The sequence below is a fragment of the Paramisgurnus dabryanus genome, chromosome 8 (genome assembly GCF_030506205.2).
Source record: "Paramisgurnus dabryanus chromosome 8, PD_genome_1.1, whole genome shotgun sequence".
Taxonomy (NCBI): domain Eukaryota; kingdom Metazoa; phylum Chordata; class Actinopteri; order Cypriniformes; family Cobitidae; genus Paramisgurnus; species Paramisgurnus dabryanus.
This window is the reverse complement of record NC_133344.1, coordinates 15,660,489-15,675,773: the sequence shown is the minus strand read 5'-3', so window position 1 is coordinate 15,675,773 and position 15,285 is coordinate 15,660,489. Positions and strand designations below refer to the sequence as shown.

At 37.4% G+C, this 15,285-nt stretch overlaps 1 protein-coding gene across 1 annotated transcript in view; it reads right to left on the bottom strand.

Moving 5' to 3' along the window:
- nphs1 (NPHS1 adhesion molecule, nephrin) overlaps positions 1-12,208 on the bottom strand; it is a 104,484-nt gene extending 92,276 nt beyond the window's left edge. The window contains exons 1-2 of the mRNA XM_065280655.2: positions 12,119-12,208; positions 6,788-6,855 (exon numbers count right to left, since the gene is read on the bottom strand). Of these exons, the coding sequence (XP_065136727.1) occupies positions 6,788-6,836 (49 nt within the window). The 5' untranslated portion in view covers positions 6,837-6,855; positions 12,119-12,208. The remainder of the gene's footprint in view (positions 1-6,787; positions 6,856-12,118) is intronic.
- Between the last annotated feature and the right edge of the window lie 3,077 nt (positions 12,209-15,285).

Genomic DNA, 15,285 nt, shown 5'->3' with positions numbered 1-15,285 from the left:
TAATATAGTAATATTAAAAAGCATCAGAATTAACACAATACTGTGTTCTACCTTGCACAATGTGTGATTTCAACATAAGAATTTATAATTTGTCAATTTTATCTCATTTTCTGCTGAAATTCTCATTACCGCAATGTGTCCGGCTGTGTTTGAACATGCGTTATGTTGTAATTTAATCAAATTAACACAAAATTATTTAGAAAAAAAATAAATGGATGTTTTGCTAGACTACTTTAGATGACAGAAAAAATGTTTACTGAATATTCATGTATAATAATAATGAAGAAAAATTAGGAAAATGATGTGTCCATGCCTGATGTTCTCTTCCTTCGCAACACTTTTTGAGAACAGTTTAAGCACACATACAGAATTTTAATAAAGTTTGATTTTGAGTGACCAAGCACATGGACCAGTTACTTCAAGATGGCTACCAGGTAAGATCATTTTTTTACAGTTAATTTGAAATATTGTCTTGTCAGAATGCTTACACGACATTTTGATGATCATTACCGCAACAGATGCTTATTAAATGTTAATTTAATTAATAGAAGCATAATGCTTTGATTTTAAATGCATGTGCAGAATCTCCAAATTATGTTCTTTCAGGTTTGTCATGTCATTTTGAAAATATGTCAGTGTTGATGTTTTCTGACTGTTGCGGTAATGAGATTTTTAGGACTAATTTTTAAAATTATGTTACAAAAAGTGTTAAATGATAAGTAAAAGTGTTTAAATTAATGTTCCCATTTACTCCAGACTTTGTTTTTCAATGTCTGGTGGGAAAAAAAGTAAATTTAAGCAATTTTTACATTTTCATGCTTGACATTTTTAAAACCAAGTTTTCGTGAGAATCACCCACAAGCAGTTAATCTGGTTATAAGCTTAAACTTGAAACAAACTCTACTTATTTCTGAAATCTGATTGGTTGATTGAAATGTTGTCCCAGGGTCAACAATGTTGCTCTGAGAACGTCAACACTTGGCAAAATCAGGAGAGCCAATAAGCTCCATCAAAACTGTTACCTGGTGCTAAACACAGACATTCTGGGGTGAACCGTAGTGTTTAAGTGGGGCAACATGAGATCAAACCTGACTTGAAATCTCGCTCAAATCTGAACATGTTCCTTTATATTCTGAAAAAAAATAATGCATTCTTTAAGAGAATTTGCATCATTTATTCATTTACATTTGTTCATTTAGGAGACACTTTTATGCAAAGTGACTTACAAATGAGAGAGCATTGTGCACTACAGTATATACATATAACTGGAGATACAGCAGTATTTACTGTACTATGTGTACTACAGTAGTAGCCTACAGTCAGAAAAAAGGCCCCTAGCTGTCACAGAAAGTGCACATTCGCACATCAACAGTTAATTTTAGTACCTCGGATATACATATTAATACCAAATGCATACATATCTGTACCTAAATGGTACATATTAAATCTTTTATTTAAGGGGGAACTGCCCCAGGGACAATTTGGGATTTTTTTTACAGTGTATGCTATTCAGCCAATAAAAGTGGCAAAAATCCACTAAAGCAGCTTCTGCATAATATGCACACTAACCAGTGGTTATTACAAATACAAATACGTTTACATAAGCGAAATAACGTCGAGTACTCCTTTACAAAGTAACAGCAATAGATGTAAAATTGTCACATATGGCTGGTGAATTACCAGGAAAATCTCTTCGTAGAGGGAATTTGCCTCCCACTACGATGTTTGTGCTTAAGCATTGCTGTGCCGTTCCTCATCTCCGTCTATGTTTTATTGACGACAGATTGGAGCCAATTCTGCTCCACAAATGAGTCAATAAAGTAATTACAGAGAATTAAATCTCTCCTCAGTGAGAAGCCGAGCAGGAAAAATAAAGGTATAGAGGGATCTCAAATGCCCTCGTTGTTTTCCGAGCTGTCAATACACCTTCAGCTAACATCCACTCCAGAAGAATAATACAGGGGCTGAGAAAAGACGCCTCCTTCTCAGCAGTTCGCCTGTGCCATTATGATTTGTGTCACACTCATCTGCTGATAATTCTTTGGAATGGGTGGGCTTGTACCTGTCATAAATGTGATTTAATGGGACATAGCGCTGACACGGCTCTATGATGACCCCGCTGGGTAACATCGGGAATGCAATAGTGGAAACTGGCTAATTTAAAAGAATGTGATATTCAATTGCGCTTTGAAACTTAAAGGAACAGTTCACCCAAAAATGAAAATGCAGTTTTTATTGCTTTTATGGCTCCTTTTTTATTTTTTTAGCAGATTTGTAACTATGAAGTATCATTGCATACTGTCAAAAAAAAAAAAACGGTAAAAAGGGTCCCAAGCTGTCCAAATAGGTTTTAATACAGTATGTACCATTTTGGCACAGATATGTATCCGTTTGGTACCAATATGTATACCTCTGAGGTACTAATATGAACTCTTTAAAGGATTAGTCAATTTTCTTACAAAAAATCCAGATAATATTCTCACCACCATGTCATCCAAAATGTTGATGTCTTTCTTTGTTCAGTCGAGAGGAAATTATGTTTTTTGAGGAAAACATTCCAGGATTTTTCTCATTTTAATGGACTTTAATGGACACCAACACATAACACTTAACTCAAAGCTGGCTCGTCACACAGCCGGAGGAAGAAGAGAAGTTGTGGTTTAAAAGTATATATTTTTGCACAAAAATGAAAATCGTTTCGCTAGATAAGACCATTATGCCTCGTTTGGGATCGTTTAAAGTCCTTTGAAACTTAAGTTTAAAAAACTGTTAAGTGTTGAGTTAAGTGTTAAGTGTTGGGGTCCATTAAAGTCCATTAAAATGAGAAAAATCCTGCAATGTTTTCCTTAGAAAACATATTTTCTTCTCGACTGAACAAAGAAAGACATCAACAATTTGGATGACATGGTGGTGATTAAATAATCTGGATTTTTTTTTAAGAAAATTGACTAATCCTTTAAGTGCAAAGGTGAATGTTTTGAAAAGGTAACAGCTACTTTTTGACCATTTTGTATGACACATGACACATGACACATAAATGCATTTTGTATCAATGAGTCATATGAGCGTAAATAAAAATAACAGAATTTTCCTTTTCGGTCGAGTGTTTTTTTTTAATAGTTATACACAGCAGGTAGCAGCCACTCATATTCCCCCAAGTCCTAGAAGTATTTGGTTTGGATGCAGAGCCGGACTTTTATCAGGTTCCTCTGATCTGTTTCTGACTTCTGCCGGCCTTCGAAGACCTCTTGCGACTATAATTACTCGGGGACCCTTCAGTATGAAAAACTAAATGTAGCACACACAAAAGGGTCAGTTATTTTAAGACATTTTCTTGAAAGGCCGCTCCCAAGAGCACCGGCAGGACTTTTCAAACTCCGGCCCCTCTTTGGAGCCAACGACAAATATCCAGTGCATCTGGGCGCACTCGCCCGCACCCGACTTCACATCAGGGCTACATCAGTCACCTCACGTCAAACTCGAAGGGCACGATCGGACGCGAGTGATAAGTCGAAAAACATATTAGCATAATGTTTACATAAATGAATACGTAACGCGGTGACCGGATAATCAGCATGGCACATTTAAATGTTGCAGTCGGTCGTACACGAGTGCTCGCACCCCTTCAGATGCCTGAGAGAAAGAGATAGGAGGGGAAAAACATGTCAAACTCGCTCTGCTCTGATTCCGACTCTTGATGTGGCGCTTTGACGTCTTATTTGAACAAAATAATGACACTGGATTACGCTGCACGGCAGAATCTGACTTTCAGTCTATAGCAGACGCTGCTAAACTACAGCTCCCGAACAGAAAGTATCAGCGCTAATGTGACGTAAAACGCTGCATTATTCTTTTCCTTTTGTAGTCTGAATAAACACCACTCTGAGATTTTAATCGCAACTATTGTTAGGATCAAAAGAGAGCTCTGAAAGTTTCACAGAACGGAAGTCACCATCAGAGAAAATAACATTTGCTCTCATTCGCCTGAGAGATGTTTATTTGTGAAAGTGGCTCAAGGTTGTGGCTCAAATAATTAAATATTTTTGACATTAATTGGTCCAATCATAAGCACACATGTACACTCACCTACTGTAAAGGATTATTAGGAACACCATACTTATACTGTGTTTGACCCCCTTTCGCCTTAGTTCTACGTGGCATTGATTCAACAAGGTGCTGAAAGCATTCTTTAGAAATGTTGGCCCATATTGATAGGATAGCATCTTTCAGTTGATGGAGATTTGTGGGATGCACATTCAGGGCACGAAAGCTCCTGTTCCACCACATCCCAAAGATGCTCTATTGGGTTGAGATCTGGTGACTGTGGGGGCCATTTTAGTACAGTGAACTCATTGTCATGAGTGCATTATCCTGCTGGAAGTAGCCATTAGAGGATGGGTACATGGTGGTCATAAAGGGATGGACATGGTCAGAAACAATGCTCAGGTAGGCCGTGGCATTTAAACGATGCCCAATTGGCACTAAGGGGCCTAAGGTGTGCCAAGAAAACATCCCCCACACCATTACACCACCACCACCAGCCTGCACAGTGGTAACAAGACATGATGGATCCATGTTCTCATTCTGTTTACGCCAAATTCTGACTCTACCATCTGAATTTCTCAACAAAATCGAGCCTCATCAGACCAGGCAACATTTTTACAGTCTTCAACTGTCCAAATTTGGTGAGCTTGTGCAATCACTTATTATCATGGTCGAAAGCGATGCGGCCACATTTCCTGTGCGGTTTTAGACAAGAAATATGAAGCGCCCCTTATTTCAACGCATTCTAGAGACAACTCGCGGATCCACCAAACAGAGGCTACCAAATATCAAATGTGTTTTTGATTCAAATAAATTTTGCATATCTTGTGTTTTTTCATTTTGGTGGGTGCTTGAGCCCCAGAGCACCCAACAGATCGGCGCCTATGCACAAGTGGCAGCTACACATTTATCAAACACAAAAGACTCCAAAACGGTTCCTCTGGACAATTATGATGACTTAAATTCTCACAGCAAGATGATGAACAGGAGAAAGGTCTGGCACTATGCCAAATGCACCCAGACCAGTGGTGATTCACTAAACACATCTTTTACACAGTCGGGCATATGAGGGCCAAACCCCATGAGTTCTAGTGTACGTGGAACAGAATGGAAAAATGCAACGTGCAATCATTAGAGTAAATTGCCCTGGCTTTCTATTCTTTCTATTCATATCCAGCTTTTTCTAGCCACAAAGTGCAGGTGGAGAGCGTTTAAGGAATGTAACTGTAAAAGCTGATGATTTGAACTTGTGAAACCAATCAGCTAAATGTTATATAGCTATATCTTTATCCATAATGTGGAACAAAATGGCAGACAAACCATTTTACAGGTATAATACAGTATAATGTAGAAGCATTACATCTCTTACATGTCTATTCATGAATATCAGCTGACGTCACTCACATCTCAAACTTGTCTTCGGCCATTTTGAGTACCTGAAGTGGTCGCAAACAAACTAGAAGCTATGCTTTCAATATGTTGTGAGCATCAAAATCGCTATTTTTACAACACTAAGAAGGCTCAACACAACATGAAACTTTGCTCGAAGTATCACCTGTGTCTCTACACGTGAACTCGAGCATTGAGAACATTGTTTGAGTACACAGAGTTTACTAAAAAGAAAGGTTTTGAACTGACTTTGGTTGTTTTGACGTCCGCTCGCTGCCATCTTGCCAGTCAAGATGTATCGATCTCCGAATGCGACATAAGGAGGGACGAGAGTAAAGATGGATAGCTCCTAAAGCATAGTTCCATATAAATGCACGAATAATTGGTTGTTTTGTCGTAAGTGAAAAACAATATTGACCTTCTAGTTGAAAAAGGGGCTCATATGAGATTCATTCATTCGCATTCAATAATCGATTCTTTATGTCTGGCAAAGACAGCGAGCGGACACCAAAACAGCCAAAGTCAGTTGTTCAAAACCTTTCTTTTTAGTAAACTCTGTGCACACAAACAATGTTCTCAATGCTCGCGTTTATGTGTAGAGATCCAGGTGATACTTTGAGCAAAGTTTCATGTTGTGTCGCGACTCGCGCCTTCTTAGTGTTGTAAAAACAGTGGTAGTTCGGTAGCAGATGACAGCGGCTGGAAGAACGCATCAAAGATCGTAGTAGGCATCACACCCTAACAAAGATAATTTTTTTTTAAAGCAGCGTTTCTTTTCATGCCAGTCGAGGTGCAAAATCTTGTCTTTGGTAGCCATTTCCCGTATCCGTAAAAATAATAGACAGTCAAAGATAAGAAATCCGTAAATCGTAGCAAGCTAGCCAATGCTTTATAGCCTGCTGGTACTCGGTAGGTACTCAAGATGGCGGCAGGCAACTGGAATGACGTAAAAGGTCACATGACTGATATTCATGAATAGACGAGTATTCTGGTGCTGTGTGATACATTGGCACACTTTTAAAAATAATGGTACAAAGGATGGTACTTTTTAAAAAGGTGCTAAAAGGTACCCTTTGGTACAGATATGTCTTTCAAATAGTATTTTGGTTGAAAATATGGTCATTATACAATTACAATCCATTTCAATCTGTCGTTTATGAGATGCTAAACCATTTTCGCATTAATATTTGTGTACAAATATGCTCTGACAGAAAAAAATGTATTCATTTATATGGCACTGATAACAGACACTGCTATTGCTATAACAATGTTTCATTACACTATTTAAATAAAATAGATTTGCCTAAATGCTCATTTATATAAAGAATACAAGATTCTGTATTTGAAACTTTACCTTTAAAATGTACAAGTAGAAAGAGGATCATTGAAGACAAGCATCCCATCTCAAAGGCCAGCAAAAATCTGTACAAAAAGGAAAGAAAGATACAGTACATATGCAAAGACACACACAAACACTTACTGTAAGAAGGTCTAGGCCACTACAATAGCTCCTCTTGATATTTTTTCCTACTTTGAAGAACTTCCTCTGAATAAGTTCACGTTTTCAGAGCGAGCACTTCAAAGTAAGGCCCAGGGAACATTTCTATACTTCATGACAGAAGCTATCTCAGGGTTCACGGACATAATGCTGCATTTTGTCTGCCTCAGTACACCCCGTCTCGCCCTTTCAAAGCCAATTGCGCTTGCGTTTGGAGTCAGGTTGCAATCTCTTCAAATTACCAACCACAGTGGAACAAATAATAGTGATTTACTTAATTAAAAACTAAACATTTTCCCATCTAAATAAACAAAAGAAATTGAAAGCACTGGCTCCTTGAGGCATCTCCCTCAGTCCATTAGTTGCAGTCCAATGGGCTTTGATAGGAATTAACTCGCAGTCAATTATTCTCTGTGCCCACAAACAGTCCCAGTCGCCAAACTGCGAACGCGATTGAACGGATGGAGGGCTTTCAGCCGAAGCGTGCGCGTCCCATATTTAGACATTCTGTAAGTATATCCCTTTATCTTTCTTTGTGCTCGAAAACCATTTTCTTATTCTAATGCTTCTCAAGTGTGTGACAGTATAATCAAAAAACAGACCCAGTGCTTTTGTTCGGAATTCAGTGCTTTGCAAGTCACTTTGCTGGTTGGGTAAATGAACCTCACTTCTCTTTTCTTCTGATGCGTATCATCTGAGAGTGTGTTTTGGTTCTCTGTCGGGAAGATGCGCGATGTGTCTGGAGTTTAGAGATCCTTTTGAATGACTCAGCGCTTTCCGTCCAGGTCTTTAATGAGATGTTCTTCAAGCCTGTCTAACCTCCCCGTTGCCTTCAACCCCCAAAGACAAACAACATCCTTAATTGCCGAGAAAATATCAACTTGCACAGGAAAGGGAAATTAATTAGCCTTTTTTCCTCCGTTTGTTTTGCTTGTGTTTTTGTGTCTTGTCAAACTATCCTATCGCAATATTGCTGTTATATTTATCTCAACAGATGAAGAGCAAACATACAATCTGGGTATGATGTGAAAGCAGCTATTCATCTTTCCCATGCTTTAAAGATCACCAGCATATGTTTTGAATGCTAGCTTAACTATTTTAGGCTACGTTTACACAACAACTACAGTATGTAGTACAAAGTGAAAAAGTTTTTCCTTCACGTACACATGACAGCACAGCCAAAAAGATTTGCGTTTACACAGAAAACTTCTTATTGCTTGCAATATGCTTGCCAGGCCAGTAGATGGCGATTTTACTTTGTAAAGAAACACTACTAGCCTGCGCATCTTCGCGTACGTCTACAGAGCTATAAATTCAAACAGTCAAGATGGCAAAAGCATCAAGCGGTTTTGTTTAGATGGAGTATTACGTAGGTTTATTACTACGAGTGAACTTGGAAAATTGTTGGAGAAGCATTAATAAACTCAGTGTCTTAAAGAAACATTCCACTTTCATAAAAATAATAAATATGAATAATAATTTACTCACCACCATGTGAGTAAGACAAAGTTTTTTGAGCGATTTTTGTGTGAGCATATCAGTGAACACCACTGACCACTCGATGAGTTTCACATCTTTGTAAATGATAGTTTAATGCATTTTAGGAAGGATTGTTCCTGTGCACCTATAAAGCCATTATAGAGGTGGGAGGGGATACAAGAAACACCCGAAAATTCTCGGGCAAGCATCATGTGTCCAAATTTCAGTCAAAACCGTTCTATTTCATCATAAACAATCTGAAAACAAGTGTAAAATGCCAAACTTGTCCTTTAATTGATGAGATAACTCATCAATGTTGGGAAAAGAGTTAAACTGTAAACTGTTGAGGTCCACTAAAGTCAAATTTTTTCTCAAAAAACGTAATTTCTTTTTAACTGACCAAAGAAAGACAAATATCTTGGATGACATGGGGTGAGTAAATTAACAGGATTTTTTTTATTAAAGTGGAGTATTCCTTTAAGCAGCACGAACAAAGCCTTGTAGTTTTGGTTATATCGAGCATGCCTATAGCCCGACTTAATGCATACACAACGCCACCATATTCACAGATTTGTGTTTTTGTAGTTTACACAGAGACGTCAAGATGTCAATTTCAAAAACTTGAACACCAAAATACTGTAGTCGTGTAAACGAACAGCCAAACTGCATAAAAACATTACCTGTTTTGTAAACGGCACCTTAACCAGCAAAGACCTAATAAGTTTCCCATCCATGGCAGAAAAAGTATGCAGGTTAAAAAATAGGTTTCTTTAAAGGATAAGTCCATTTTCTTAAAAAAAATCCAGATAATTTACTCAGCCAAAATGTTTTATGTCATCCAAAATGTTAATGTCTTTCTTTGTTCAGTCGAGAAGAAATTGTTTTTTTTTTTTGAGGAAAACATTCCAGGATTTTTCAAATTTTAATGGACTTTAATGGACCACAACACTTAACACTTAACTCAACACTTAACAGTTTTTTTCAAAGGAGTTTCAAAGGACTCGATTTCAACGATTTCAAACGAGGCATAAGGGTCTTATCTAGCAAAACGATTGTCATTTTTGAAATAAAAAATATGCACTTTTAAACCACAACCACCAACCTTCTCGTCTTCCTCCGGTCCTGTGATGCTCCAGAGCGACATCACGCCTTACGTCATCACGTCAAGAGGTCATGGATGATGTATGCGAAACTACGCCCCAGTGTTTACAAGTGTTGAGAAAGAGGACCATTCCGACATTAATTATTATCATTCGACATACAACAATGTCTTTCTGTCAGTTTATTGTTTAAAATGGTCCGCAAATGTGCGTTTCATATATGTACCACGTGACCTTTCTAACTCATTACGCAATTACATGAGGACGCGCTGGAGCGTCACAGGACCGGAGATAGACGAAAAGTTGTGACTTAAAAGTGAATATTTTTTATTTTTCTTGTCAAAAATGACAATCGTTTCGCTAGATAAAACCCTTATGCCTCGTTGGTATCATTTAGAGTCCATTGAAACCCTGTTGAAAAAAACTGTTAAGTGTTGAGTTAAGTGTTACGTGTTGGGGTCCATTAAAGTCCATTAAAATGAGAAAAATCCTGGAATGTTTTCCTCAAAAAACATAATTTCTTCTCAACTGAACAAAGAAAGACATCAACATTTTCGATGACATGGTGATGAGTAAATAATCTGGATTTTTTTTTAAGAAAATGGTCTAATCCTTTTAAGTTTTGCATGAATGGTACAAGTTGTTCTGTATGCAGGGTCAAAAATCTACCTAACAAATGATATGAACTGCAAACAAAACTATGTGGATATGTAGTAAACCGAAAAGATCCACTTCATCCCAATTCATCATTTTAAGAGCCCTCTAAAAAGTGGCCACTTGTACCTCTAGTATAATAAAAAGGAATTTTAGGATTTACACTGTGCTCAAAAAGTTGTATTAATTTATCGAAAAACATAGTTAATTCTGTACTTCTGTTCACTCACATAGTAAGAGAGAGAGAGAGAGAGAGAGAGAGAGAGAGAGAGAGAGAGAGAGAGAGAGAGAGAGAAAGAGAGAGAGCTTTATCAACCAGTGAAACACAAACATTGCTTGGTGCACCTTTAAGTCAAATGTGCTTTTTGTCCACCACATAAATGCAGCGTTGATGTCGCATATCTATGAATTATACGCACCCGTGCTAGATTGAACGGCACTGTAATCTGGTCTCATACAAGATGGATACACCAAAATGTCAATATGATTCGTGCACGCTGTCACGGATATCATTTCACCCTGTGACAACCGATGCTTGTTCTGCAATTTCTTTACATCTTATATATGTCCTTGCATGCCTCCTAGTGCCTTTGAAAGTGCCTACATTTATTTGAAATTCATGCATACATAAAAAAAGTTCTGCAGGTACATGACAGGGTGGACTGAGGAGATTACAACCAGTGAACATATTTTGAATGTCCTTTTTTCTTGTTGCATCATCAAATAACCCTGCACTCTCAATTTTGGACCTATTGGATGTAATAACAGCATGAAATGTCACAACTTGCAAAAATGAGGTGCGCTTTCTGACTGGGACATGTAAACCCAAATATCTCCTTCAAAACCAGCACAACCTGGGCTGAAAAAAAAAAGAAAATTCTGTCATCATTTATTTACTCACCCTAATCTTATAACAATAAAAAATGAAAAAAAAAGTGAAAGCACCATTGACTTCCATAATATTTTTTTAACCTACCATGGAAGTCAATGGTGCTCCTGGTTCTTGCTTGATTACAAATGCATGTCTTTGCTTTTAGCTGAACAAAGACAGAGGAAATTATGAAAATGTATATTTTTATTGAACTCAATCTTAAAACTTTAACATCTTAAGTAGGGCTGTCAAACGATTAATCGCGATTAATCGCATACAAAATAAAAGTTTATGTTTACATAATATATGTGTGTGCCTTGTGTGTAATTATTATGTATATAAAATAAACACACATTAATGTATGCATTTTAAAAAACATTTACATGTGTGTAAATATATATAAAATGTTATTATATAAATAAAAAATGGATATATAAATAATATTTTTCTTACATTTATACATGTGCGTGTGTGTTTTTATACAAACATAATAATTATACATAGTACACACACATAAAATATGCAAACACACACTTTTTATTCGCTTATATGCATGCGATTAATCGTGATTAATCGTTTGACACTACTCTTAAGTTGTGAAAATGTTAATATTTACAACACCATGTGATAATGTATATTTGATACAATACAAAGTTTTACTCCCTAGTCTTCACAAAAAAAAAGAAATTCATGCAACATTATTCCTTACTGTCTGTGAAACGTCGCCAGAAATACTTTGACAGTAAAAGGATTAAATAGTTGTGTAGAAAAAGGCCCATCTTAAGACCTCTGATGGATTCACCTACTTCTTGCTTCTGATAAAACGTACTTTGTTTTATGTTTCAACTCAGCATATCCGCTTTCACACAGAAATACTTCTCCGTCTTTCTCTCCATCCATCCCCCTTGACTCAAAAATCAACTTAGAACTGACAACGGAGAGACGGTCTTCTTTCAAACACTCTTTATTTTCCCTCTTTCCCATCTTCTTAAAGCCAAAGGAAAGATGTGAAAAGCGGAAAAATATACAAGCCATGTGGAAAAAAGAGAAGGTGTCTTTGAGCGTGATAAAGATTCGGCTTACCTGTTGAGTTTCACCGCCCTGCTTTGTCTTGCCTGATCCGGAGGTTCTCCTCTGAAGACGTTCACTAGCTCTGCTGAAGAAATGCCAGCAGGGATCCCCCACACATATCTCTCCTCATCCTGACAGCTTAAAAAAACCTGACGGAAAAGAGGAGTGAAATGAGGGAGGCTGAGATGAGATGACGTACAAACTGCTGACTTCAAAATACACAGAAGCCAGACACGGCCCGCCTTTTCATCTCATCACCTTCAGCCATTAGTGAGTCTTTAATGAGCTTTAACGGCACTACAGGACGATGCCAACACTAGGATCTAGCCTTCCTAATGGACTTCATCTAGGACGATACAGTGCCATGCCCATCTTTAAGTCAATAAATGCTGTCTGTGTCTTGTGGGAACGTTGTACCCACACGGACATTGAAGTGAGCACAGCAGTCTCCACAGCGACTAGTTTTGTAACATTTATGCTCATGCATAATAAATATTGCAGAGACCGTTCACTTTATTTTATATACTGAACACTCCTTAGGGGCCATCGCCTCGCTCTCACTGCACACAGCAACAGATTTTACACAGAATACATCTTCCACAACTGAATATTGGATTGCGTGATGAAATTCACCGTTTTATCTGTATAGTTTTGTTTGTGACATAAAAAAAGAATTTCTGTGTTTGTACCGAGACACGGATTGACTTTTCTTCTGGTGACACTATGAAGGAAAAACAGCTGGATGATTCAATAATAAATAAACATTTTGTCCTTTAGAAATGCCTATGCTAACAAACACAGGTCAAAGATCTGTCTCACATTTTTTTATTGAGTTTTAAACCTTTATCTTGTCTCTTTTCAGACAGTTGCAATTACACTACAGATGCATTATATATTATATTTGTAACGAAAAATGTGTAATGCAACTGTTACAGTCAGACATGCAAAGCACATATGTAAAATGACCCCTAAAAAGTCAGACCTTAAAATGTATTACAGTAATATTAATGTATTATTGCTCCCAACACTAACTGAACCATGGGCCTTCAACAGGGGGTCTGTAGCCCTGTGGTGGATCGTGCTGGTAGTAGCACTGGTGCATTCAAATGTTGTTCAACACACACGCACACACGCACACACGCACACACGCACACACGCACACACGCACACACGCACACACACACACACACACACACACACACACACACACACACACACACACACACACACACACACACACACACACACACAACACACACACATACAGTACAGGGCTGTCATGTCAAAAGATTAATCACGATTAATTGCATGCAAAAAAAGTTTGTGTTTGCATAATATATTTGTGTGTGTGTTGGGTATAATTATAAAGTATAAATACACACATACATGTATACATTTTTTATTTATGTATATATTTTTTGATTTATAGGCTATTTAATATAAAATGTTTAAAAATCTTAAAAAAATACATCCATATTAATGTTAGGTAGATAGATGGATAGAGATCTCCGTGTATATATATTTTTTTATTAAATTAGGCGTCAAGCAAAAAAAATGCAATAACAGGCTAATGACAAACTTTAAAATATTATTAAAATTAATTCATAACAAAACTGTTATGTTAACAGTAGTTACTGTATGGTATGGGGTATATGTATGCCATTATTTTAATATCTTTGTAACGTAACCATCAAAAATAGTATGCAAATCCAGTCTTAATGTGACATGTACTGGGGGTCCATGCCCCTCATATCTACAGTGAGGAAAATAAGTATTTGAACACCCTGCTATTTTGCAAGTTCTCCCACTAAGAAATCATGGAGGGGTCTGAAATTGTCATCGTAGGTGCATGTCCACTGTGAGAGACATAATTTAAAAAAAATCCAGAATTCACAATGTATGATTTTTTTACTATTTATTTGTATGATACAGCTGCAAATAAGTATTTGAACACCTGTCTATCAGCTAGAATTCTGACCCTCAAAGAGCTGTTAGTCTGCCTTTAAAATGTCCACCTCCACTCCATTTATTATCCTAAATTAGATGCACCTGTTTTAGGTCATTAGCTTCATAAAGACACCTGTCCACCCCATACAATCAGTAAGAATCCAACTACTAACATGGCCAAGACCAAAGAGCTGTCCAAAGACACTAGAGACAAAATTGTACACCTCCACAAGGCTGGAAAGGGCTATGGAGAAATTGCCAAGCAGCTTGGTGAAGAAAGGTCCACTGCTGGAGCAATCATTAGAAAATGGATGAAGCTTAACATAACTGTCAATCTCCCTCGGACTAGGGCTCCATGCAAGATCTCACCTCGTGGGGTCTCATTGATCCTAAGAAAGATGAGAAATCAGCTTAGACAATGACCCAAAGCACACAGCCAGGATAACCAAGGAGTGGCTCTGTAAGAAGCATATCAAGGTTCTGGTGTGGCCTAGCCAGTCTCCAGACCTAAACCCAATAGAGAATCTTTGGAGGGAGCTCAAACACTGTGTTTCTCAGCAACAGGCCAGAAACCTGACTGATCTAGAGAAGATTTGTGTGGAGGAGTGTGTGCAAACTTGGTGAAAAACTACAGGAAACGTTTGACCTCTGTAATTGCAAACAAAGGCTACTATTTACTTTCTCAGGTGTTCAAATACTTATTATAAAATGGGCAGTTCTGGTTCTTTATTCTGATTGGTTGAAACGCGTTCTAAGCCGTGATAAAATACCCCGGTAAACCCACGGTTCAGATCGCATTACAGGAGTATCACTGCACCACTGTTGCTGCGTACTGAGTCTTTAATCATATTTTTAATTTGTCTACAATTGCACAATTATGGAGATATCCAGATACATTTCAATAAATATTGTTGAGTCATCTAATCAATAAAGAGAAAACGCTCCCTGAAGAGTTTCTAACTCAAAATCAGATTTCCGTTATCCACTGGGTGGCGATCTTACCCAACTTCAACACTGACGCATTCACTCAACACTAAAAACAGCGTGTTTTGATCGTGGCTCTGAATCTGATCTCTTACAAAAGTTCTTCACAAAAATGGAATTATCTCCGCTTTTAGCTAAAAAAATTGAGAGGTGATAAGAGAACAAATGAAGGTAGGATGAAACGTTTTTTTGTTTGTTTGAAAGCGGATGGTCTGTTCTTTCATTTGATATTTTATGTTTATTTAAAG